General features: G+C 40.9%; 1 protein-coding gene across 1 annotated transcript in view; it reads right to left on the bottom strand.

Annotated features, from left to right (window-relative positions):
- Positions 1–27,960, bottom strand: part of CERS4 (ceramide synthase 4) — a 501,010-nt gene that overhangs the window by 226,248 nt on the left and 246,802 nt on the right. Inside the window, exon 4 of the mRNA XM_053703019.1 lies at positions 2,770–2,888. Within this exon, the coding sequence (XP_053558994.1) occupies positions 2,770–2,888 (119 nt within the window). The remainder of the gene's footprint in view (positions 1–2,769; positions 2,889–27,960) is intronic.

Genomic DNA, 27,960 nt, shown 5'->3' with positions numbered 1-27,960 from the left:
GGAAGGATGTCCCCTGGGACAGCTGATCCGGACGAAGCCACCAAGAGAAGGAGTGCCTCGCCCCGGTTGTCTAGAGAGGGAGCGTGGAGATAGCTCCATCCACCTTAGGGACAGATCCCCACAATTCTAGCTGAGAATCAGGAGCCAGGAAAAAATTCTTAAAAAAAGGAGTAGGGGAGAAAGAGGAACCTAATCTTTCCCATTCATTCTTTTAATTTTCGCCATCTTAACGGGAACCGGGAAGGTCTGGGGCACCACCGCCTTTTGCAACTGAACAGCAAAATCCGGCGGCTAAACATCTTGTTCTTTTAAGATATCACTATTTTGTCAAGGCATGTGGAACATAGTTGAGCAGGCTGATATACCGAAACCTCCTCACAATAAACACGGGCATTAGATTTAGGTAAAGAGGGAGTACCCTCTAACGTATCAGAGTCCTCCATAGCTTGCACCTTTAATATGGAATATAGAAAAAATAAATGGCACCTTTATACTCCCAATGGCCGGGGCACTCACCACCTCCTATGACCCAAGCCCACAGAGAAACCGCTTTCGTCTCCTGCAACCAACGGACAGAAAAAGGAAGAGGAAGAGAATGAGGTCACACCCGGTCTCATGGAGTGCCATGCAGGACTGCCCCTGCAGTCGAGAAAAAGCACGCCAAAATAAACAGGCTGCACAGTAATCAAAAGAAGAAAGAACTTGTCTGTTCCACATTGCCAGAGCCACATCTCACACATGTTGTAGCAAAAACACAATAAGCAATCATGTATAAATCTCCCCCTGTTCAATAATCACCTTCCAGAGATATTAACCCTTGATTCTATACAGATAAAAGGAGTCACACTGTGACCCTGTCTTCTTGCGTTATCATTACAGATAAAATATTAAACTATCTTACCAGAATCAACGCCGTGGAACAGGAACACGGCCTCTCAAGTTTGACAGTGTTGTAGCATCGCTCCTGACATGGACTTCAGTGAAAGAAAGCAGGCAGTGAAACTCATCAACACTGATTGCTTAAGGAGCTGTTAATACGATTCTGGATGGATTTGCAGAAAGACTCTCCCTGCATCTCCAGACCCTAACATTCGTCAATGCTCTCACTGAGAGGCTGACAAGACTACTTAAAACTCCAGTCCCATTCCGAAGAGTACTACGCTCCATAAGAGACTACTCAGAATCTTCTGACACGTCTTTGCCATCCTCCTGTGACGAAAGGCAAAGAATGACTGAGAGATAAGGGGAGTGGGGGAGGTATTTAAGCCTTTGGCTGGGGTGTCTTTGCCTCCTCCTGGTGGCCAGGTTCTGTATTCCCACAAGTAATGAATGAAGCCGTGGAATCTCCTCGTATTAAGATGGAAAGAAGCATTATTGTAAACTTTAATGAATGACTGTTTTTAAGAGTATTTTTTAGATACCGGCACTTATTCATTAAACTTTACAATCACTTCAAATGCTCTAACATATTACAGCACTCTTTTTGCATATTCATGTCCTTTTCTGTGGTTTAATAATCAGGCAGGCTGAATATCGGCAACTGTAATACTAAACATCCATGTTTTAATGGTGTGAATAACCTTCTCTGCAATACACTGACCTGACTATAATCATTAGAGGGAGCAAATGACTTTGGTTTCATCTTCCTTCTGTTACTATAATATGTGAAAAGATGTCTTGCAAGCTATAGCTGACAAGTATTTTACTATATATACATACTACAAAATATTTATTAATATATAAAAAAAAAATTGTATAGTGTATGCCAACACTGCTTGCAAAGAGGTTAACACATAGATACAGTTAGTGTCAGAGCAACAATTTACTACTTGACAGGAGGCATTCAGCTGCTTGCTACTGAGCCTACTTAGGTATGTTTTTCAACAAAGGATATGAACAAAGTTAATTTGATGATAAAATTAATTTAAAGTTTCTTAATATTACATGTTCTATCTATCTGAACTATGAAAGTTTAATTTTACCGTTCAGGACCATTTAACTGGAATACAGAGCACAAGTTTTTGTTGCTAAAATATTAATGCTTGAGGTTTTAGCACATCTACTGAGTTTATTTACTTATGGCATATTATATGCAAATGTTTTACTGACTTTATGACTAATTATTTAACTTTTTTCACAGACACACCTGCTATCAGCTCTTTCTTTTGTTGCAGTTTGTTTTTACTGTATAACCGAGCCAGACCTTAAAGGGACAGTTTACTCAAATAAACATCTCTCCTTTAATTTATTCCCAATGATCCACTTTAACTGCTGGAGTTTATTCAATTGTTTACAAGTATCTCCTTTACCTTTATATTGGCATTTGAAATAGTTGATTTAGCCTTTGATATCCCCACCTATGCCGAAAGTTTCTGGCCTTATGGCCAAGCTATAGATAAGCTGTGTAAACACAGCCAGCAGAAGAAATTACACTCCCAGTGGGCTATAGAAAAGATAAGGTAATAAAATATTAATTTTCCATTGTTCTCTCCAAGAATTGGTCTTTGGTTTATGGACAGATAAGATAAAGAAGCATGTATATGTACACAATGTGATAAAGTAATGAGATCTGAGTATACCTAGAAGCTCAACCCATTGTATCAGGTTGTGGCTTCAAAACACAAACCAGCTAATTTATATAAACAAATAAACCTTAAAAAACAAATTATCATACATTTTATACTCTGCAGCTGGTAAAAAAAGTAATTGGCAACACATTAAGGGAAAAACAATTACAGTATACTGCCCCTTTAATCAATGTGTTCTCACCTGGCTTCACAGAATTTCTTGCTTACACTCGGTCTGTCTTGGTTCCTGCGACATTTAAACCACATTTCAACCTGACGACTTTTCATATGACACTGAGCTGATAAGCTGTTGACTTCAGCCTAAAACATAAAGCACAATAAGGCAATTAAAGCAAAAAATGCATTTAAGTAACAACACAAATATATTATCCTGAAGTGAAGCTTGTTGTTACACTCAATACATTCTACCAGCTAAAGGAACATTATACACTAGGGGCGCGATCCGATATAGGTCGTAGTTTTCGGCGCAAGCGAGAGAACCCGCGCCGCCCGTAATTTCACCTCGCAACTCGACCTATCCAATATACTGCGCCGTCAGATGCTAAACTGGCGTAAGTAGGAAAAACCAACGATCAACTAAAATGTGCACAAATACACATTTTAGTCGTCGCAAGGACTTACACCAGTATTTTGTTCACGTAAAGTCTCAATAAAGTGTAGTTTTGTGCAAATTAGCCTATGAATCGTAAAAAACAACGGCCAGTTCTAAAAGATGCGACATGTAATTATGCCATTCAAAATTCATACATAAACCCATGCGCAGCGGCCATTTTCTTTAGTGTGTTTGGTTGGTTCTTGGAGCTACAGCACACTACAGTGAGTAGAGATTAGTGGTAAGAGTAGTGAGAGAGGAGCATTTCATTCAGTTAGTTAAGTCGGATTTTTGGATTGTTAAGCCTGTACATTTTCTAACACTTTTTTTTACATATTGCACACATTTTGCATACACACATATACAAAATACACAACACTTTTTTTTCCTCACACATTTTATTTATCTTTTACAGTGTGATAGGCTGAGTGTTTGGTTGTGATTGTGTGTGATTGAAGTGGGAGTGAGTGTGAGTTTGTGTAGTTTGAGGATGGCAGGGAGAGCTCGGGCGGGGGGGAGGAGGGAAGGGGAGTTGCAGGGAGAGGATTATGGATAGGCGGAGCAGCAGGGTCCCCGTCAGGGAGTGAGTGGAGTGGGGAGAGGGAGAGCTAGAAGGGAGGATGGGAGTGGGGTTGCCCCAAGGCCAGGCACACTCAGAAGAGGGATAGAGGGTGCACATGGGGATAGAAGGGGGGAGGAGGGAGAGGATAGGGAGGAACCCACACCAGGGACATCCCAGGGAGGGAGCCAGGCGGCCCAGGACGAGGAGCGCATGAGGTGCCCCAACTTCTCTTTTGCCGAAAACCTCGCGCTAGTCCAGGCCGTCATGGAGAACCACACTGTCCTCTTCGGCCAAGAGAAGGGCAAAGGAAATGGCCGAAGGCGTAAAGATGCCTGGCTGAGGGTCAAGGAGGCAGTCAACAGCGTGGCCCAGCAGAGGAGGAATGTGGATGGGCTCAAGAAAAGGTGGAATGACTGCAAGAGGCGGGTCAAGGAGAAAATGGGCCAAGAAGCCATGCACCAGAGGGGAACAGGCAGTGGTCCTCCCCAGGAGGCGGAATATAATGAGTGGCAGGAGATCATTCGGAGGTCCCTGAGCGTCACAGCAGTCCGTGGACTTCCAGGGGCTCGTGACTCAGGGACTGCAACATCAGCACAGCATGCTGATGAGTAACATCCCACACACCAGTATTATATGTATTTGAGATATAACATCCTTTAATGTCACACATTCATGTACACAATGAGGAGTATGGTATTTGGCCTACTAACAAAAACATCTACAATTAGATTTCACATTAAAGGGACATTAAACCAAAGCTTTTTATGTCATTATTTAGATAGAGAATACAGTTTTAAACAACATCCCAATTTACTTCTATTATCTAATTTGCTTCATTATTTTGTTATTCTTTGTTAATTAAATATCAATGCACATGGGTGAGCCAATCACATGAGGCATTGATGTGCAGCCACCAATCAGCAGCTTCTGAGCCTATCTATATATGCTTTTCAGCTAAGAATATCAAGAGAATGAAGCAAATTAGGTAATGGAAGTAAATTACAAAGTTGTTTAAAATTGCATGCTCTAGCTGAATCATGAAAGAATCAAAACAAAATTTATGCTTACCTGATAAATTTATTTCTCTTGTGGTATATCCAGTCCACGGATTCATCCATTACTGGTGGGATATTCTCCTTCCCAACAGGAAGCTGCAAGAGGATCACCCACAGCAGAGCTGTCTATATAGCTCCTCCCCTAACTGCCACCTCCCAGTCATTCGACCGAAGACAAGCAAGAGAAAGGAGAAACCATAGGGTGCAGTGGTGACTGTAGTTTAAAAATTAAAAAACACCTGCCTTAAAATGACAGGGCGGGCCGTGGACTGGATACACCACAAGAGAAATAAATTTATCAGGTAAGCATAAATTTTGTTTTCTCTTGTAAGGTGTATCCAGTCCACGGATTCATCCATTACTTGTGGGATACCAATACCAAAGCTATAGGACACGGATGAAGGGAGGGACAAGGCAGGCGCTTAAACGGAAGGTACCACTGCCTGTAAGACCTTTCTCCCAAAACTAGCCTCCGAAGAAGCAAAAGTATCAAATTTGTAGAATTTAGAAAAAGTATGAAGCGAAGACCAAGTCGCCGCCTTACAAACCTGTTTAACAGAAGCCTCATTTTTAAAGGCCCATGTGGAAGCCACCGCTCTAGTGGAATGAGCTGTAATTCTTACAGGAGGCTGCTGGTCAGCAGTCTCATAAGCTAAGCGGATTATACTTCTTAACCAAAAAGAAAGAGAAGTTGCTGAAGCCTTTTGGCCTTTCCTCTGTCCAGAGTAGACAACAAACAATGCAGATGTTTGACAAAAATCTTTAGTAGCTTGTAAATAAAACTGTAAAGCACGAACCACGTCAAGATTGTGTAATAGACGTTCCTTCTTTGAAGAAGGATTAGGACACAGTGACGGAACAACAATCTCTTGTTTGATATTCTTATTGGATACCACCTTAGGAAGAAACCCAGGTTTGGTACGCAAAACTACCTTATCTGCATGGAAGATCAGATAAGGGGAATCACACTGCAAGTCAGATAACTCTGAAACTCTTCGAGCCGAAGAGATAGCTACCAAGAACAGAACTTTCCAAGATAAAAGCTTGATATCTATGGAATGCAGAGGTTCAAACGGAATCCCTTGAAGAACTTTAAGAACTAAATTTAAACTCCATGGCGGAGCAACAGGTTTAAACACAGGGTTGATTCTAACTAAAGCCTGACAAAACGCCTGAATGTCTGGAACATCCGCCAAACGCTTGTGCAAAAGAATAGACAGAGCAGAAATCTGTCCCTTTAAGGAACTAGCTGACAATCCCTTCTCCAATCCTTCTTGGAGAAAAGACAATATCCTGGGAATCCTTACTTTACTCCATGAGTAACCCTTGGATTCACACCAATGAAGATATTTACACCATATCTTATGATAGATTTTCCTGGTGACAGGCTTTCGAGCCTGAATTAAGGTATCAATGACCGACTCAGAAAAAACACGTTTTGACAAAATCAAGCGTTCAATCTCCAAGCAGTCAGACGCAGAGAAATTAGATTTGGATGTTTGAAGGGACCTTGAAGTAGAAGGTCCTGCCTCAGCAGCAGAGTCCAAGGTGGAAAGGATGACATGTCCATCAGATCTGCATACCAAGTCCTGCGTGGCCATGCAGGAGCTATCAAAATCACCGAAGCTCTCTCCTGCTTGATCTTGGCAATCAGACGAGGGAGCAGAGGAAACGGTGGAAACACATAAGCCAGGTTGAAAGACCAAGGCGCTGCTAGAGCATCTATCAGCGCTGCCTTGGGATCCCTGGACCTGAACAAGGAAGCTTGGCGTTCTGACGAGACGCCATGAGATCCAGTTCTGGTTTGCCCCAAAGTTGAATCAACTGTGCAAACACCTCCGGATGGAGTTCCCACTCTCCCGGATGAAAAGTCTGTCGACTTAGAAAATCCGCCTCCCAGTTCTCTACTCCTGGGATATGGATAGCTGATAGATGGCAAGAGTTACCCTTTGCCCATAGAATTATTTTTGAAACCTCCAACATTGCTAGGGAACTCCTTGTTCCCCCTTGATGGTTGATGTAAGCTACAGTTGTGATGTTGTCCGACTGAAATCTGATGAACCTGACCGCAGCTAGCTGAGGCCAAGCCTGAAGAGCATTGAATATCGCTCTTAGTTCCAGAATGTTTATCGGAAGGAGTGTCTCCTCCTGAGTCTACAAGCCCTGAGCCTTCAGGTAGTTCCAGACTGCACCCCAGCCCAGAAGGCTGGCATCTGTCGTTACTATTGTCCAATCTGACCTGTGGAAGGTCATGCCCTTGGACAGATGGACCCGAGATAACCACCAGAGAAGAGAATCCCTGGTCTCTTGATCCAGATTTAGTAGAGGGGACAAATCTGTGTAATCCCCATTCCACTGACTGAGCATGCAGAGTTGCAGCGGTCTGAGATGTAGGCGGGCAAACGGCACTATGTCCATTGCCGCTACCATTAAGCCGATTACTTCCATACACTGAGCCACTGAAGGGCGAGAAGTAGAATAAAGAACACGGCAGGAATTTAGAAGTTTTGACAACCTGGCCTCTGTCAGGTAAATCTTAATTTCTACAGAATCTATCAGAGTTCCTAGGAAGGAAACTCTTGTGAGAGGGGATAGAGAACTTTTTCTTCGTTCACTTTCCACCCATGCGACCTCAGAAATGCCAGAACAATGTCCGTGTGAGACCTGGCAACTTGAAAAGTCGACGCCTGTATCAGAATGTCGTCTGAGTGGAAGCTGCAGGATTCAGAACCCTGATCCTTTATGTTGGCTGAATTTCCGGCTGGGGGCGGAGCGACCAGGTAGCTTGCAGGTAGCTGCTGTCTGCTTCGTCGGTCCTATGTCCTTTCTCGTGGACGAAAGGATTTGAGTTATCTCCAGCCCCCGAAGTGTGCCTTGGCCTTTGAGAAAGCACTTGGTCTGGCATCCGATCATATTGATGATCTCGGAATAGAAATTCACAGAAGGCTGAATTCGCTCTTTTGCTAAGAGCACTCCTCGAAACCCTCACGTTTGAGGGAGAAGATATTGAAGTGTAAGGAAGCCAGGATAACCAGCTGCACCTGGCTCTAATCATCACACTTGGACACTCTGTCTAAACGGCAACATCATTCGGCATACCGTTACTGTCTACAGATGGTTTAGGGCCGCAGAGGAAAGCAAGGAAGATATGAGCAGTGCATAGTCATACCGCAACCCCAGGAGCCACACTAAACTGGGCAGTACGGTAATAAGCGCGGCTGTGGATGAGCGCAGTCTGAAAAGCCTCAGATAAAGTGCATAAAGAGAGCGGTGGTGGGAGACGAAGTGGTCAGATGAAACACATACCTGTGATACCTGCCAGAACTCCTAGTGCTTCGTAGAGGCTCCCCATCTGCCGGGAGAAGCCGTATCCCAGAAACGAAGTCTGATTCATCGGAGGAGAAGGTGTGAACCCGGCGTCTGTGCCTTGAACCAATCCGGTGGTGGATTGTCGACACACCCTCGTTTTGCTAAAAGCGCGCCCAGGGGGGCCGTGAAGACTGGTCTGCTTGTGTGTTTGATTTCCCTTTGTCTCCCGCTGCAAAATACCCGACAGAACAGGTTCACAGTTTCAGTGGCCCATGAAGGTGAGATGGAAGTTAATCAGTTATAAAACTGTCACGGTAGTATAACTTTGCCTGGCCGTTTGTGCACCTGTGCCCAGGGGACGGTAAGCTCAATTAGAGCAATTTCAAAGAGAAACTCTGACATTGGTTACAAGTTACATTCTTCTCAGCAGCACGCTTGATGGGAGCCCTGTAAAACTTTGACACTAAACATCTTTGGATCATTAACTGGGTGTTTTTGAGACACATGATCCGGCTGCTACATAAAATTGCAGTAATATGCATATCACCTATCATTCCCCTTAAGATAACCTGGGCAGCATCATAAATGGCCCCTAAGGGATTTGTTAAGATGTCCCTTATATATTATATTGCTCTGTTTTAGAGGGGCACCACTGTATCACTGTATGGTAAACCTTAATTGAATATAGGCAAATGTAAATAACTATCAGTATCAAGGTTTGCACTAATTTGGACTTCAATTGTGGACTGCTCTACCATAAGTCTAAATGAAATGTTATACGATATTGCCCTTAAGTCTAGATATTATTGTTTGGGCCATTACCTTTAAAGAAAGAGTGCAGGGAGTGGGGAGATACTGATGCAATTCTTGTTACGTAACTTGATGGAGAACAATAACTGTTTCTGCACAATAGTATTAGCTGTTCTATTTTTTTTATATCTGTAGGCCCAGCTATGTATCTAACCTGTGCAGCGTTTAAGGCCTAATATAACTGTGTTTTCTGTGTCTAGGTTGTTTACTAAATATCAAGCTTTAGATACTGTGTGTCAGACACATCATAAAGTCCTTGAACATAACTATATATAGGTGTCAGGGAAACTGAAAAAATATCAGGTGCTATTTTGGTCTCTTGTCTTAAATGTTGAAAATTTTGCTGAACCGCATTTTCAGGTTATATCACAATACTAGACTGAATTTATTCCTTTTTTTTTTTTTTTTTTTTTTTTTTTGCTTCAGAGCTCACTGAGACTCACTGTTTTTGTCACTTTTTTATTTCACTACATGTGTGATAGTGGGATCAATACAGCCCTCGTTCAATTGTGTTTTTTTTTTTTCTTCCCACTGAGACTCACTGTTTTTACCACTTTTTTTTCAGCTCTTGTTCACTTGCTGATTTTTTTTTTTTTTTATTATTTTTTTTTTTGTTTCCTCTCTCACTTACACACTCTGTCATATACCCTAAGGGTTGACAGTGTTTGATATATATACATATATATTCACATATTGCTGTTTATATATAACACAAATCACATTTGCACTGAGGTGAATGGAGAGATTTATCTCCCAGCAGAAAGGTTCTTCACCTGTAATGCCACCTAAACAAAAAGACAAGAGAGGTAACCTGAAAAATATAGAGGTGCCCCAAGACACCTCGCAAGAACATGGAGCAGGGAATTTTTGTTTTAATGACATCTCAGAATTTGCAGCGGAAGTGGCGAAAATGATGGCTCCACATCTAGATGCAGTTAAACAAGAAATAAAATCAGAGATTTCTAATCTCTCGACTGAGATTAGGCAATTTACAGCCAGAATGGAGGAGGTCGAGACAGGAGTGTCTGACTTAGAGGACAGAGTGAATTCTATTGGTTCTGTATCAACCATTCAGGACAAGGCCATTGCTCAATTACAAGCTCGAGTAGAGGACCTCGAAGACAGGTCAAGGCGGAACAACTTGAGAGTGATTGGCCTGCCTGAATCGGTTGAATACCAAGACTTATTACATTTTGTTTCTGTCACTCTGCCTCAGGCGCTCCTGATTCCCCCTCCCCCTACACCATTTCTGATTGAGAGATCGCACAGAGTAGGGGCACTTAGAGAAAACAATACTACACTTAAACCAAGGCCCATTATCTTTAAGTTTGTTAATTATCAAGATAAGGTATTATTTCTGACCCACTATAGGAAACTTCCCTTAATATTAACTCTCATAGAGTTTGGATCTTTCAAGATTTTTCTTCAGAAACTAGGGCCAAAAGAAGAGAGATGACCCCTTTTTTTGATAAATTTTTGAAAGCTGAATGCAGTGTTAGACTGTTATATCCAGCTAAACTTATAGTTAATAAGGCAGGAATGACTTATGCAGTGAATAATAGCGTGGAAGCAATGTCTTTATGCAAAAAAATGGGTATCCCTTGAAAAGGTAGCAGAAATGATGATGAACGGTTGCGTAGATGAATATTAACAGAGTATAGAATGGAGTATATTGGTTTTTTTTTTATTAAATTGGTGTGTTTTAAATTTATATTTACAAATTTTTGTGTTTTTTTTTTTTCTTCTCTTCTCTCTCTTCCTCCCCTTCGTCCTCTCTTCTCTCCCGCCACCCTCTCTCTCGTACCCATCTCCGCTGCAAATTTGTTTATTATGTTATTTTCAGGAGTATAATGTATTTTATTTTTAATATTATATACTATGGCAGTACCATTTAAGTTAACCTCCTGGAATGTTGGAGGTATAACCTCCCCAATTAAAAGAAAAGCAATAATCAAACATATGGCTAAAACCAGAACGGATATCGCTTTCTTACAGGAGTTACACTTAAAGGCTACTGAAATTCCGAAACTTCAGACCAACTGGGTAGGGGAAGTGATTGCTGCCCCTTTTAATGCTCGCAAGAGGGGAGTGGCAATTTTATTGAACAAAAGACTTGACTATAAGATAGAATCTTCCATTATAGATCCAGAAGGGCGGTTTGTAATTTTAGAACTAACACATAATAAGACCCGATATGTATTATGCAACGTATATGGACCTAATAACATTGATAAAGTGTTCTGGGATAAATTAGTTATACATCTTCACAAATTCACAGGCCAGAACCTTATTATAGCAGGGGACTTTAATTTAATAGCAGATCCTTCTCTTGATAGGGTTAAAGGAGTAAGTAATCCTACCCCTGATAGAAAGACCCGCATTTTGCAGAGATTTTGTTCACAATTGGGACTGATAGATATCTGGCGGTTACAGAATCCGGATCTGAGATCCTATACGTGCATGTCAAAAGGCCAGCAGGCACTCTCTAGAATTGATTTTTTTCTGATCGCTGAACCCCTGATTGGCCTAGATTGGGAAGCGGAGATAGGGGATATAGTGATATCAGATCACGCCATAATCTCATTAACATGTAACTCTCCACGGCCAGATAGAGCAATGAATCAATCTATATTTTTTCCAAAATATCTAATGAACAACCTTAAATTTAATAATTGGTTGATCGAGCAATGGCGAGAATATGTGAGTTATAATCGAGACTATGAAAGCAAACCTGAAGTGTTTTGGGAAGCAGCCAAAGCTGTGTTAAGAGGCAAAGTAAAGGCGTATCTATGCAAAATGAAAAGGAAATCTAGGCAACAAGAAATTCAACTGTCCCATCATGTTAAGAATACATATAGCACATATCTTGCGGATCGCTCGACCCTTCACTGGCGGAAATATATTTCCGCTAAATCCACTCGAGATGTTTTTATCAAACAGAAAACTAGAGCAGAAATACAAAGGCAAAAGGCCCTCTATTGTGGTTATGCGGGTAGATCCGCTAAATTTGTGGCGAGATTGACCAAATTTAACAACAGAAACAAGATAAATGCCATCAGAAAGGGAACCGAGAGATTCACTTGTAGTAAAGATATTTCCAGAGTTTTTTATGATTTTTTTTCGGAACTATATGAGGCAGAAGAGCAAGATATAATAACTGAGACATTTTGGGGCAAATTTAAGGTTCCTAAAATCCCCCCTGAGAGCTTAGCAGAAATTAATGCTCCAATTACTATAGAGGATATTTTGGAAGCAATCGCAGCCGCTAAGAATAATAAGGCAGCAGGTCCTGACTGCCTGCCCTCTGAATTTTACAAAATTTTGCAACTACATATCGCTCCATCTTTAGTTAAGTTATTTAATTATTATTTTATCGAACATAATAAGTGCTCCCCCTATTTTGCAGCAGCGGTAATTTCTCTAATTCCAAAAAAAAAACAAAGATCTTGAGTCGCCTGGTTCATACAGGCCTATATCAATTTTGAATGGCGACTATAAATTGTTAACATCGATTCTCGCAAAACGATTAAAACCGCATCTCGGCTTAATAATTCATGAGAATCAAGCGGGGTTCATGGCTGGGAGAAACCCCTCCAGGAACACTCGTAAGATTATGACATTAATTGATTATTTCTGGTATAAGTTCAGCACAACTAGGCATAACACGATGACAGATCTAGCACTTTTAACCATTGACGCGGAGAAGGCGTTTGATCGCGTCTCCTGGAAGCACTTATTTTTTTCTTTAGAGCAGTTTGGACTGAAGGGACATGTGCAGGAAGTGATTCGTATTATATACTCTACCCCGATCTCCTCATTGCTTATCAACGGAGATTTATCACAACCAGTGGAATTACACAGGGGCACACGTCAGGGATGCCCCCTATCCCCGTTATTATTTAACATCTCATTGGAACCACTAGCAATTCTCCTGCGGCAACAACTAGACGGGATTCGAATTGGGGCACGGAAATTGGTTCTGCTGTTGTACGCAGACGATATACTGCTCTGTTTAAGCAATATCAATAAGAATCTTCCGATATTTTTGGATACAGTTAATATCTTTGGTAAGATTTCAGGGTTTAAAATTAATGTATCCAAGTCTGAACTACTCTGGTTAAATAAAAAAGTTCGAACGATAAAACATCCCTTTAGAGAAACCGCACAGATAACTTATTTAGGGATTATATTAAATCCGAACCCACAAGAATGGTATAATCTGAATTATAATAAATGTTTTTCAGAATGCAAGAAAAAGATGGAAGACTGGATAAACCTCCCTATTTCTTTATCCGCTAGAGTCACGCTCATAAAAACTATTTTGTTCCCCAAAATATTTTACCTCATTCAGAATATTCCACTACATATTCATAAAAAAGACATAGTAAAATTTAATAAGGCATGTTCTAGATTTTTATGGCAGGGCTCTAAAGCACGAATTTCGGTAGTACGATTGATGAACAATCTAGAAGCTGCTGGGTTGGCACTACCTAATATATCTCTTTACAGTTTAGCAGCACGGGTTAAAGTGGCAGTGGACTGGTTGACAAGACAAGATCAAGTATCCCCAATAGAATGGGAAACTGCATTAATAGCTCCTTATCGTTTAGACGCTATCCTACACTGCCCAATTACAGCTTTACCAACACAGATCTTTATGTTAGAAACTTTTAAAAATATCATTATAGCCTGGCAAAAGTTTTGTGTGAGTCTGGATATATCGCCTCATGTGTCTAAATACTTATCCATCACCGGGAACCCTATTTTTATGCCAGGAATTACAGATGAGGTTTTCAGATCTTGGTCCAGTAAAGGGTTAGTCTATGTAGCGCAAATGATGAATACAGATTTAGAACCTTTAACGTTTGGGGAAATTAGCAACCAATTTGGATTATCAAACAAAGAGTTTTATGCCTATTTACAGACAAGGCATCTTATATATGAACTTAAAAAAAATTACGGGATAGAATGGTCACTGTCCGAGATTCAAAGTAGAATTAACAACTTTCAAGGGGGGATCTATTCTATTGCCCCATTTTATGCCCTTCTTACTTATGAATCAGACGTAGCTCAAATAGAACATATTGTGACGATATGGAAAAAAGTATTCCCACAAATAGATAAGGAAGCGATAGAGAATGCCTTCAAGGTGATACAGAAAAGTTGGGTACAAACCACATGGAAAGAATCACAGATTAAAGTGGCCTTAATGGTATATTTAACCCTGATAAAATTAACCAAATGGTATAAGACATTAATTAGATGTCCTAGATGCAGCTCAGCTGAAGCGGATATGTTACATTGTTTCTGGGCATGCCCTAAAATAGCCCAATTTTGGGCCAAGGTAATATACTGGATGAAAATAACCCTTAAAATAGAACATGTGATACTACCTATAGAAATATTTTTTCTAATGAAACCACAAACCGCGGTTAGGAATCATAAAATGATTAATATAATTATATTACTTGGACGTAATTTAATTTTAAGAGCATGGAAGGCTAAATCAGCACCAAATTTAAAAGAACTGAAGAATGCACTGACCGCTCACTATATATTTGAGCAGCATAGTTTACAGAACCCAACAGATACCCAGTTAGCCAGTTTTTTTAAATATTGGAAAAATTTTATTATCTCCTTTCCAGAGGAAACACAGAAGGCCTTAGTCAGGCCATTTAAAAACTCGGCTTATGTTCAACTTCAAGTTTTAGCGGGACATCTTCCAGGTATATGGATAAATGATAATGAGGACAGAGATTAGACTGACCCAGAGGAGCCTGTGGGATTGGCAGTATATCTATGTTCCGGGTGAATGACAGGGTGGATAGGGGAGGGGGGGGGGGGAGAGGAGAGAGAACATGCCCTTTTTTTTTTTTTTTTTTTTCTCTTCTTTTTGAGTTTGTTTTATGAAAGATAAAAATTCTATTTTACTATATCAGTTCGTACAATAGTAAGGAATTATACGGATAATGAAGTTTAAATTGTCTATATTAGAGCTTATTGGACTACTTGGGGCCCTGCGTGGCGCATAAGGTAACTGACTTGTATATATGTACACCTTGTTGAAAATCAATAAAAAATTAAAAAAGAGAATGTCGTCTGAGTAAGGGGCTACTGCTATAGCCCGCGGCCTTAGGACCGCTAGAAGGGACACTAAAACCTTTGTAAAGATTCTTGGTGCCGTGGCCAACCCGAAGGGAAGAGCCACAAACTGGTAGTGCCTGTATTGACCCTCCTGGATCATAGGAAGGATGGTTCGAATAGTCTCCATCTTGAAGGATGGGACTCTGAGAAATTTGTTTAAGATCTTGAGATCTAAGATTGGTCTGAATGTTCCCTCTTTCTTGGGAACAACAAACAGATTTGAATAAAAGCCCTGTCCCTGTTCCTCCTGCGGAACTGGGTGGATCACTCCCATAACTAGGAGGTCTTGAGCACAATGTAAGAATGCTTCTCTCTTTATCTGGTTTGCAGATAAAAGTGAGAGATGAAATCTCCCTTTTGGGGGAGAGGTTTTGAATTCCAGAAGATAACCCTTGGACACAATTTTCAATGCCCAGGGATGCTGGACATCTCTTGCCCAAGCCTGGGCGAAGAGAGAGAGTCTGCCCCCTACTAAATCCGTTTCCGGATCGGGGGCTGCTCCTTCATGCTGTCTTAGAGGCAGCAGCAGGCTTCTTGGCCTGTTTCCCCTTGTTCCAAGCCTGGTTAGGTCTCCAGACCGGCTTAGACTGGGCAAAAGTTCCCTCTTGTTTTGTGTTAAAGGAAGTTGAGCGCCACTCTTGAAGTTTCGAAAGGGCCAAAAACTAGACTGTTTGGTCCTTAATTTGTTGGACCTGTCTTGAGGAAGGGCGTGACCTTTTCCTCCAGTGATGTCAGAAATGATCTCCTTCAGTCCAGGCCCGAATAGGATCTGTCCTTTGAAGGGAATGTTGAGAAGTTTAGACTTTGAAGTCACGTCAGCTTGACTGGATTTAAGCCATAGCGCCCTACGCGCCTGAATAGCAAAACCTGAATTTTTAGCCGTTAGCTTGGTTAAATGAACAACGGCGTCAGAAACAAATGAATTGGCTAGCTTAAGGGCCCTAAGCTTGTCAATAATATCTTCCAACGGGGTTTCAACCTGTAGAGCCTCCTCTAGGGACTCAAACCAGAAAGCCGCGGCAGCAGTGACTGGGGCAATGCATGCAAGAGGCTGGAGAATAAAACCTTGTTGAATAAAAATTTTCTTAAGATAACCCTCTAATTTTTTATCCATTGGATCTAGAAAAGCACAACTGTCCTCGACAGGGATAGTGGTACGCTTAGCTAGAGTAGAAACTGCTCCCTCCACCTTAGGGACCGTCTGCCATAAGTCCTGTGTAGCGCATCTATAGGAAACATCCTTTTAAAAACAGGAGGGGGAGAGAATGGTACACCTGGTCTATCCCATTCCTTAGTAATAATTTCAGAAAACCTTTTAGGGATTGGAAAAACATCAGTGTAAGTAGGTACTGCATAGTATTTATTTAATCTACATAATTTTTCTGGAACTACAATAGTGTCACAGTCGTCCAGAGTTGCTAAAACCTCCCTGAGCAATACGTGGAGGTGTTCAAGCTTAAATTTAAATGTAGACATATCAGAATCAGATTGAAGTATCTTCCCTGAATCAGAAAAATCACCCACAGATTGAAGCTCCCCTGCTTCAGCTTCATTATATTGTGAGGGTGTATCAGAGATAGCTACTAAAGCGTCAGAGAGCTCTGTATTTATTCTAGTCCCAGAGCTGTCTCGCTTTCCTTGCAAACCTGGCAGTTTAGATAATACCTCTGTAAGAGTATGATTCATAACTGCCGCCATGTCTTGCAAGGTATACGCAATGGGCACGCTAGATGTACTTGGCGTCCCCTGAGCGGGATTTATAGGATCTGACACGTGGGGAGAGTTAGATGGCATAACTTCCTCATTGTCAATTTCTTCTGGTGATAAATTTTTTAAAGCCAGAATATGGTCTTTGTAATCTATAGTAAAATAAGTGCATTTGGTACACATTCTAAGAGGGGGTTCCACAATGGCTTCTAAACATAATGAACAATGAGTTTCCTCTATGTCAGACATGTTTAAACAGACTAGTAATGAGACCAGCAAGCTTGGAAAACACTTTAATAACTGTGAACAAGCAAAAAATAAAAAAGGTACTGTGCCTTTAAGAGAAAAAAACAATTACAGAAACTGCTAAAACAGTGAAAAAAGCAGTAAATCTTACAAAATTTTTACAGTGTGTATAATAGGCTGAAAGAGCATTGCACCCACTTGCAAATGGATGATTAACCCCTTAGTTTCAAAACCGGATAAATAAAAACGATATAAACGTTTTTAAACAGTCCCAACAAACTGCCACAGCTCTACTGTGGCCCTACCTGCCCATACAACGACTTTGGAAGGCACAAAAACCCCTTAGAGAAGTCCTATATGTTCAGGGGACTCCTTCAGGGAAGCTGGATGTCTCAAGCTGCAAAAACTAATGGAAAATAGGCCCCTCCCAACCTGTACTCACAGTGAGAGGGCCTTAAAAAACTATCCCTAGGCAAAATCTAGTCAGCCATGTAGAAAAACTGGGCCCCAGAATAAATTTTTATCACCAATATGAAATAAATGTTTATACACCTCAAGCAAACGTTATATCTATTCAGTAATGTGAGTAAATAATAAAAATATTACCCTTTACAGCAAGCATGATACCAGTCGTTATTAAATCACTGTAATCAGGCTTACCTTAAATAAATCCGGTATTGTCAGCATTTTCTAGCTTATCATTTCTCTAGAAAAATTTAAAACTGCACATACCTCAGAGCAGGAGATCCTGCACGCTATTCCCATCTCTTCAGTTATGCGTGAGAACAGCAATGGATCTTAGTTACAACCTGCTAAGATCATCAAAGACCACAGGCAGACTCTTCTTCAACTTTCTGCCTGAGGCTAAAATATTTGAAAATAACAAACTTTTGATTGAAGATAAACTACATTAATGCACCACATCTCTCTAGCTGCTTCCCTTGTCGAGAGCTGCAAGAGAATGACTGGGAGGTGGCAGTTAGGGGAGGAGCTATATAGACAGCTCTACTGTGGGTGATCCTCTTGCAGCTTCCTGTTGGGAAGGAGAATATCCCACAAGTAATGGATGAATCCGTGGACTGGATACACTTTACAAGAGAAAATGGGTTTAATGTCCATTTAATGCTACTTAACACATTTAAATTCATGATATGAGGTGGAATAGTTAAATACTAACATGTCTCGGAGTAACACATGCCACAAGCCACATGTAGAGTTTTCAGTAAATGGACACTATAGCCATCACAATACTTTTAGCTCAAGAAAGCACATTATGTGCCTACATCAGGCTAAAGGAAATTGTGTGACCATAGTGTCACTTAAAGAACACATTTTCTCCATCACTGACATGTACACAGAACTATTGTATGAAACACATACATGTATACTTTGCATATTAAAATTCCTCATATCACAAATCACAATGTGCACATGCATGTTATAGAGTTTGACATGAGAATGAGTATAGGCCCTAGAATGTAGCAATGTACATTGTATGCCCACATGGATATATATATGATTGTACTAATACCTCTCATCATTTGACTCCTCCACAGAACCTCCTGTCACCAGGGTGCAAACGGGCATGCCTCCACCGCAACCACCAGGCCAGAGAATGGCTCCACCACAACCACCAGGCCAGAGAATCCCTCAACAGTATGCTCCCAGGCATGAGGTGGGTTGGATTGCCTCTGTTGAGGACCCATACGTCATGCAACCAAGTTTTGAAGAGGAGCCCTGGCAGGAGCCCTGGCCGGAGGACTATTCTTTTGGTTATGAGCGGCAGCCAAGGCATCCCCAAAGGGTAGATGTCTTTACCCCGCCCTCCCAATATCAGGCCAGTCAGGACGTTTACCACCAGGACATACAAACTGGTCAGGCTGAGTGGTCGCACACCAGTCGTCAATGGGACTACCAGTCCACCCGGAGAGCTCCACCATCTGCTTCCCTTGGAAGAGCTCCAGCATATGAAGAGGAGCATATAGCTGTGGTAGTTCCTCCTGCAGCACCAGCTGTCATAGTTCGTCCTGAGGCACCAGCTCTTGTAGTTCGTCCCGAGGCACCAGCTCTTGGAGTTCCTCCTGAGGCACCAGCTCTTGGAGTCCCTCCTGAGGCACCAGCTCTTGGAGTTCCTCCTGAGGCACCAGCTGTCATAGTTCGTCCTGAGGCACCAGCTTTTGTAGTTCCTCCTGAGGCACCAGCTCTTGGAGTTCTTCCTGAGGCACCAGCTATTGTAGTTCCTCCTGAGGCACCAGCTGTCATATTTCGTCCTGAGGCACCAGCTCTTGTAGTTCCTCCTGAAGAAACAGCTGTCATAGTTCCAGATGCAACAGCAGCTAGAGGTGAACCTGCGCCTATAATCCCTGCTGGTGAACAGACTTTTTTTTTATTTTATTTTTTTTTTTATTTCAAAAAGAAAAAGAATTGTGATACAATTGTTTAGGAGGCGCAGCTCCTGTACTTCACATAAGCAAATACAAACAATTTCCATTGTTAACATGGTACAACCAGTTACCTTCACTGATACTTCTATCTAACTAAAATAGCTTCTTATATATTTACATATTTTAACTACCAAAATATCAGTTGTACATCCTATCTGTATTAATGACTCAGCTCTTAGTAAAAACACAAATGTCTGGTATATAAGAGTCAATGTAAGTCTATACCAGTTTCGAAACCCTCTTATCTATTCAGCGTGTGTCCTCTATAAATGTGGCAGTTGGCGAGAGATTTCCACTTTCGAAAAGTAAGATTTATTAGATGGTACGAAGGATACATTCATTTGCTAACCCTATTACCAAAGCCTAAACTCCTAATCCCTTAAAATGTCAAGAGTTAGTCTGCTTAGCCTTGATCTGGGGAGGAGGGGAAAAAAGGGAGGGGGAGAAAAAAAAATTATATGGTAAACTACAAGTAAAGTGGCATTAGTACTATGTACCTGGGGGAAGATATATATCAGGCTCTTTCAAAAGCTATTGATCGAACCATGCTCTAGGTAGAAGACCCAGCTCTATTTGGCGTTGTACCCACGCTGAGGACTTGAATTGATTCACCGCTTGTCTCTGCATCTCTAAGGGGAGTGAATAGATATATCTCTTCCATTTACTAAAAAATCTGGTGATCATTTTTGGATTATTAACTTTTACCTGACACTGTTCCATCACCATTTGATGTTGCACTTCTTTCAAGAAGTCTGTAAACTTAGGTGATTTATGGTTTTTCCATTTTTTTAATATTATGTTACGAGCCGTCAGGATTGATAGATTCATAAATCTATTGTTAGGTATAATGGGCGAGAGTTTGCATAGAAACATTATTTGGTGTGGATTAACTTTTTATCCCCATTAATTTACCTATCCAGAAATTTATCTTTTGCCAAAATTGAAATATTTTGGGGCACTCCCAAAAGCAATGCAAAAAGTCTGTCTGTTCTTTACAGCATTTGGGGCAATTCTTATTCTCAGGACTCCATTTTGCCAATCTAGTAGGCGTTAAATACGCCCTATTTAATAATTTCATATGGGATTCCTTCCACGAATGCATGCAAGTCGCCCCAGCTGCAAGAGTAATACTCTGTGTGAAGGTCTCGCTCTCAACCTCCACTTTTTCTTTAGCCCATTTTGATGATATTTCAATTATATTTTTCTGACCCAGAAGTTTAATAATTACGCCATAAATTATGGAAATAGAGTTCACCCCCTCACTATATTGTGTAATAACATTCTGCAAATATTTACTGTCAATCTCCGCACCAGATTCCTGCCTTAAATTCTCTACCCAATGCCTAGTTTGCAAGTAAGCAAAGAAACTAAACCTTGGAATACCAAACTGCTGTGTGATAGTTTCAAAAGAATGGAGCCGCAAATTGCTCCCATCACATAGCTGAATCACGTATTTCACTCCTCGTTCAGCCCATAGCTCAAATATCGATGGATTATGGGCTGCTGGGAAACTAGGATTGCCGCATAAAGGTAGAAATTCTGATTTTCGAAAGTCAAATCCCAGTTCCTTACATACTTTCTGTCAAGCCTGTACAATATACTTAAAGGTGTGAAGATAATTAACTGGGTCTGGAAGCTTACTTGCTGGGTGATGAAGAATCGCCTTAACATTAAACGGCTTTATCAATATCGACTCCAAATCATAAAACGTAACCAGATTTTTTTTCGGTAATCCAATCCAAAGCAAATTTCACAGCTGCTGCATAGTTATAAAACTTTAAGTTGGGACAAGCCATTGCACCAAAAGCTTTAGGTAATGTTAACTTATGAAGTGATATACGTGGTTTCTAACCTTGCCAGATAAATTGATTAAAAGATCTATTAAGGAGAACATAGTCTTTTTTGTATAGCAAAAGGGGGAGATTCTGTAAGAAATATAGAATTTTAGGAAGTAGGACTACTTTAATTAACATTATTCGGGCCGTAAGCGAAAGGGGGAGATTGCTCCAACTCCGTAGTTTAGACAGTAATCCCTTAATACATTGTTTGAGATTAAGCTCATACCAGCGATTGGGAGCCCTAGTTAACCTGATTCCTAGGTATGTGATCTGTAGCGATTCTATAAATGGATGCCGGCTCTGAGCTAGAGGTTTACGGATCCACATAATCTCAGATTTTTCATAGTTTATTTTATATCCTGAGAAACAAATTAAATATTTCCAGAAGACGGGGAATTGAGTCCTGTGTGTTACTAAGAAAGAGAAGGAGGTCATCTGCGTATAACGAAAGAACTAACTTATGACTCCCTACCTGAATACCATGTAGTTCCTTCCTTAAATACATTGCCAGTGGTTCAAGAGACAGATTAAATAAAAAAGGCGAAAGCGGGCATCCTTGCCGCGTACCTCGTCCGAGAATAACCTTTTCTGTTGCTTCCCCATTTACTATAATTGTGGAGGTTGGTGCCTTGTAAAGCTGTGATATGAATTGTTGGAAATTACCAGCTATACCAAATTTCCCCAAAACCGTTGTTAAATGATCCCATATAATGGAATTGAACGCTTTCTCAGCGTCAATCGTGAGAATAGCAAGGTCTGGCTTAATATGAGATCTCTGTCTTTCCACTTTATTCCAAAAGAAATCCAGAACCAATTGCACTTTCCTCAGGTTCTTGACAGGATTCCTTCCTGTCATAAAACCGGTCTGATCCTGATGCACCAGATAACCTAAAGGCACTTTTAATCTATTAGCAAGAATATAAGTAAGAATTTTATAATCTTGATTCAAGAGTGAGATAGGCCTGTAGGAAGAGGGCAGTTCAAGATCTTTATCTTTCTTCGGAATCAAAACTATGTTGGACGCCGCGAACAGGCACGACTGTGACTTGTTCTGGATATAATAATTGTTGTAAAGTTGAACCAGCACCGTCGGAACTTGATCAAGAAGTAATTTATAGAATTCTGCTGGGAGCGAGTCTGGCCCGGGAGCTTTCCCGAGTTTTAACTTTTTAATAGAATGAATGACTTCTTCCAGAGAAATAGGATCATTCAGTCTTTGCAGATCCTCTCTCACGATTTGAGGCATGGTGAACCCTTGCCAGAATTGTTGTTTCAACTATATATCTATCTGTTTAGCTGCATATAGTTCTTGAAAGGTCTGAAAAAAAGCTTCACTAATTCCTGCAGAATCAGTCACCCTGGTGTTCCTAAATTTAACTGCAGTGATAAAATTCTTCTGTTGTCTGATCTTAACAATTCTAGCTAGATATTTAGCTGATGTACCTTGAGCCCATGAATATATGTCCTTCAATTTAAGTTCTTCTGATATTGAATTTTGTTTCAGGAAGAGATCATAGAGCGCTTTGCTCTCCTTGTATTTGAGCCATTGCTCTGGCGAAGGGTGACAAATAATTCCTATAGTTGTTGCTTAAGGTATTCGCAAGTTGCTCCTCCCTTTTCCCCCAAATTGTTCGCATCCTAGCCAGATATGCCTTTATCTCTCCTCTGAAGACCGCTTTCACAGTTTCCCAGAGAATTTCTGGTCTATTTATATAATCTTTATTCTCGGCCCTAAATTGATACCATCTGTTCTTAACCCATTTTTTGAAGTGCAAATTGTGGTACAGGTATTGGGGGAAGTACATCCTAGTATTTTTCAACCTACTCTTATCACTTATTCCAATCTCTAGTGTGATAGTAGCGTGGTCAGAGACCACGATCTCACCGATGTCTGCCAGGATTTGCATTCTAGCCATATGCTTAGAGATTAAAAAATAATCTATTCTAGAAAAAGAGGAGTGGGCGCGTGAAACACACGTATATTCGCGACAATCCGGGTTTTGTCCCCGCCACACATCGTATAGAGCTAATTTCTTCCTAAACATTTGAAGGATATCAGATTCCCTGGCCTTTCTCGGCAAGAATCTAGTCTTAGATCTGTCAAAAATATGCGAGAAAGCCATATTGAAGTCCCCTACAACCACAACATTTTTCCCAGTATGCATAAATAATTTTAAACTTATGTCTTCCCAAAATCCTTTATCGATCCGATTGGGACCATATATATTACAAAAAACAAAATTAGAACCGTTAACTTCGATCTCCATGATCTGATATCTCCCATTAGAATCATTTTCTACTGTAATAATTTTACAGTCCAATTGTTTGCGAATTAAAATAGCGAGGCCTCTCTTTGCTTTATCATATGGGGTAAATAATACCTCCCCCACCCACTTAGATCTAAGTTTAACCGCTTCTTTTGGTCTGAGATGGGTCTCCTGGATGAATGCTATGTCTGGCTTTTGGAGTCCAAGATGTCTAATAATCAATTTCCTTTTGCTGGGGCATGAAATCCCCCCAGCATTCCAGGACACTAATTTCAACTTAACCATCTAAAAAAAAAAAAAAAGGGGGTACACCCCCCACCCCATTCCCCCTCCTCAAATCTACTAGATTACTAATATCTTCTACGTCGCCTCCCATCCAGTTACTTATTGTTAAAATTCTATTTATGTGTTTAGGCATTCCTATACCTATATCGTTCCCCAGCACAACCAACACTATCACTTCTTCTTGCTTCCTCATCCTCATTCCCTTCTTTATGGGACCCTTCTCCTACCTTAAATCCTTTATTGTAGACCTATACTCTGGCAGAATATTTTAATCTCTTCCGGCTTTGTAAAGCTGTGAGATTCACCATCTTTTTCCAAAATCACCTTAGCAGGATATACCAATCTTGCCTTTAAATTAGCTTTAATCATTTTAGAGCAGTAAGGAGCCATTTCCCTACGCCTATTTTGGGTTTCTATTGAAAAATCCTGAAATATTAAGATTTTGTGGGAGCCAATCATTAGATTGTTATTTTTACGGTATAATCTGAGGATATGGAATTTGTCTTGGAAATTCAGAAATTTAATGATTACTGCTCGCGGTCTTACCTGAGCATCTAAACTCCCTCTAGGAGGGCCTAATCTATGTGCTCTCTCTATCAGGATTCTTATATTTTCAATATTACTACCGAGTAATTTTGGGAGTTGTGTAGCAGCAAAATTTATCAGATCGTGAAACTCTGCCGTTTCTGGTAGCCCAACAACCCGCAGGTTGTTGCGCCGTGCCCTATCCTCAAGTTCTTCTAATTTAGCTTGTAGTGAGAGAAGTCTAACCTCATGCGAGTTAGTCATCTGATCCTTTGTTACTGCTCTATCTTCTAGATCTGAGACTCTCGATTCAATTTCATTCATACGAGTTGAAAACTGCTTTATTTCGTTAGTAACTGTTGCCATTTCTTGTTTTAGAACTTCAAATTGTGGCATAACTAGCTCAGAGATCTGTTGGATTAATGAAGTGTTATCTAAAGAGCTCACAGCTAATTCATTCTGACTTTGCGTGTCTGAACTGCTTTCACTGGGCTTAGATTTTTTATCTTTAGTTTTATGTGGCATGCTGGGTGAAGAGGGTTTAGAGTGTGATATATATCTTTCCATATATTCGGTGAAAAGGTGAGTCGTGACTACTACAATATCTAGCTAAGAACTTAGTCCTAACCGTGTTTATTAGTGCTAAGGATACCGCAGAACCTTTGATTATAGGCTAATACCTACAAATTCTAAGAGAGCTTAAAAATAAGTACAGCTCAACCAACAATATCAGACCAGCCGCAAAACCCGCTGGAATAAATTAGATATAGTGAATGTGTTGTAATATGTCTACATATAAATAAACAGTGAATCAAAAAATCATGATGTGCATACTTCAATATAAAGCCATCATGAATCAGCAAAACATCACACAATACATATATTAAACACAATATCCATGAAAAATAAATTCAAAAAGTGAAAAAAAAAAAAAAAAAAGAAATATGAGCAAAGAGGTGATCACTTTACAAAAAAGCAAAAAAGGGAAAAACACAAAATAGAGTGAGCATACCACACAAAAACTATTCAATATTAACTCAGAATACTTATTTCCAATGCAGCACAGTCACAGTACAATTCAAATCTGAACCACTTTATGTATCAGAGATAATAAAATTAAAGGGTAAAAACCTTGCTAGCTGGCAACCTGTTTCTTATCGATTCCTTTTTATCAGTTACCAATAATATGCAGTATAATCATGGTATGCATAGTAAATCTTTGTGTGTAACTTGGTAGGGAGAGGAGTGAATCTATATAAATACAACACATAAATTCTCCACTTTCCTTTCTCTTTATTTTGTATACTGTGGGTAATGACCTTTTCTACCCCTTCCTCTCCAAACCTCTTTCCCTTTTTAATAAGGGGTGTTCAGCATTAAACTATAATGTGAGAAGAGATGCCTCGGGGATATATTTATTAATTTATATTGCCCAATAACTTTTCAGGACAGTTTCCTGAGGGGAGATCTTATGTTTAAACCCCTTATTGACAGCTGAACCTGCATGCGCTTAACCAATGTTACTGGCCACAGTTAATAGAAAAACTAGCTTTATCAATTACACATACTGGCCACAGTTGAATCAAATAATAATATTAACATATATTGGCATATTCAGTTTATCCTTGCTCCGAAGATTGTATTGGTCTAAAGTTATAACCAGGATATCACAGTTCCTATAGCAATCAAGAATTAGAGGATTGTTCAAGCAAAACAAGCAAAACAGAATTTATGTTTACCTGATAAATTTCTTTCTCCAACGGTGTGTCCGGTCCACGGCGTCATCCTTACTTGTGGGATATTCTCTTCCCCAACAGGAAATGGCAAAGAGCCCAGCAAAGCTGGTCACATGATCCCTCCTAGGCTCCGCCTACCCCAGTCATTCGACCGACGTTAAGGAGGAATATTTGCATAGGAGAAACCATATGGTACCGTGGTGACTGTAGTTAAAGAAAATAAATTATCAGACCTGATTAAAAAACCAGGGCGGGCCGTGGACCGGACACACCGTTGGAGAAAGAAATTTATCAGGTAAACATAAATTCTGTTTTCTCCAACATAGGTGTGTCCGGTCCACGGCGTCATCCTTACTTGTGGGAACCAATACCAAAGCTTTAGGACACGGATGAAGGGAGGGAGCAAATCAGGTCACCTAAATGGAAGGCACCACGGCTTGCAAAACCTTTCTCCCAAAAATAGCCTCAGAAGAAGCAAAAGTATCAAACTTGTAAAATTTGGTAAAAGTGTGCAGAGAAGACCAAGTCGCTGCCCTACATATCTGATCAACAGAAGCCTCGTTCTTGAAGGCCCATGTGGAAGCCACAGCCCTAGTGGAATGAGCTGTGATTCTTTCGGGAGGCTGCCGTCCGGCAGTCTCGTAAGCCAATCTGATGATGCTTTTAATCCAAAAAGAGAGAGAGGTAGAAGTTGCTTTTTGACCTCTCCTGAAGTAATACCGACAAGGCAGAAATCTGTCCCTTCAGGGAACTTGCAGATAATCCTTTTTCCAATCCTTCTTGAAGGAAGGATAGAATCCTAGGAATCTTAACCTTGTCCCAAGGGAATCCTTTAGATTCACACCAACAGATATATTTTTTCCAAATTTTGTGGAAATCTTTCTAGTTACAGGCTTTCTGGCCTGAACAAGAGTATCAATAACAGAATCTGAGAATCCTCGCTTCGATAAAATCAAGCGTTCAATCTCCAAGCAGTCAGCTGGAGTGAAACCAGATTCGGATGTTCGAACGGACCCTGAACAAGAAGGTCTCGTCTCAAAGGTAGCTTCCAAGGTGGAGCCGATGACATATTCACCAGATCTGCATACCAAGTCCTGCGTGGCCACGCAGGAGCTATCAAGATCACCGACGCCCTCTCCTGATTGATCCTGGCTACCAGCCTGGGGATGAGAGGAAATGGCGGGAACACATAAGCTAGTTTGAAGGTCCAAGGTGCTACTAGTGCATCCACTAGAGCCGCCTTGGGATCCCTGGATCTGGCCCCGTAGCAAGGAACTTTGAAGTTCTGACGAGAGGCCATCAGATCCATGTCTGGAATGCCCCACAGGTGAGTGACTTGGGCAAAGATTTCCGGATGGAGTTCCCACTCCCCCGGATGCAATGTCTGACGACTCAGAAAATCCACTTCCCAATTTTCCACTCCTGGGATGTGGATAGCAGGCAGGTGGCAGGAGTGAGACTCCGCCCATAGAATGATTTTGGTCACTTCTTCCATCGCTAGGGAACTCCTTGTTCCCCCCTGATGGTTGATGTACGCAACAGTTGTCATGTTGTCTGATTGAAACCGTATGAACTTGGTCCTCGCTAGCCGAGGCCAGGCCTTGAGAGCATTGAATATCGCTCTCAGTTCCAGAATATTTATCGGTAGAAGAGATTCTTCCCGAGACCAAAGACCCTGAGCTTTCAGGGATCCCCAGACCGCGCCCCAGCCCATCAGACTGGCGTCGGTCGTGACAATGACCCACTCTGGTCTGCGGAACGTCATCCCTTGAGACAGATTGTCCAGGGACAGCCACCAACGGAGTGAGTCTCTGGTCCTCTGATTTACTTGTATCTTCGGAGACAAGTCTGT

This window comes from Bombina bombina, chromosome 2, assembly GCF_027579735.1.
Source record: "Bombina bombina isolate aBomBom1 chromosome 2, aBomBom1.pri, whole genome shotgun sequence".
NCBI lineage: Eukaryota > Metazoa > Chordata > Amphibia > Anura > Bombinatoridae > Bombina > Bombina bombina.
This window is presented reverse-complemented; position numbering and strand designations above follow the sequence as displayed.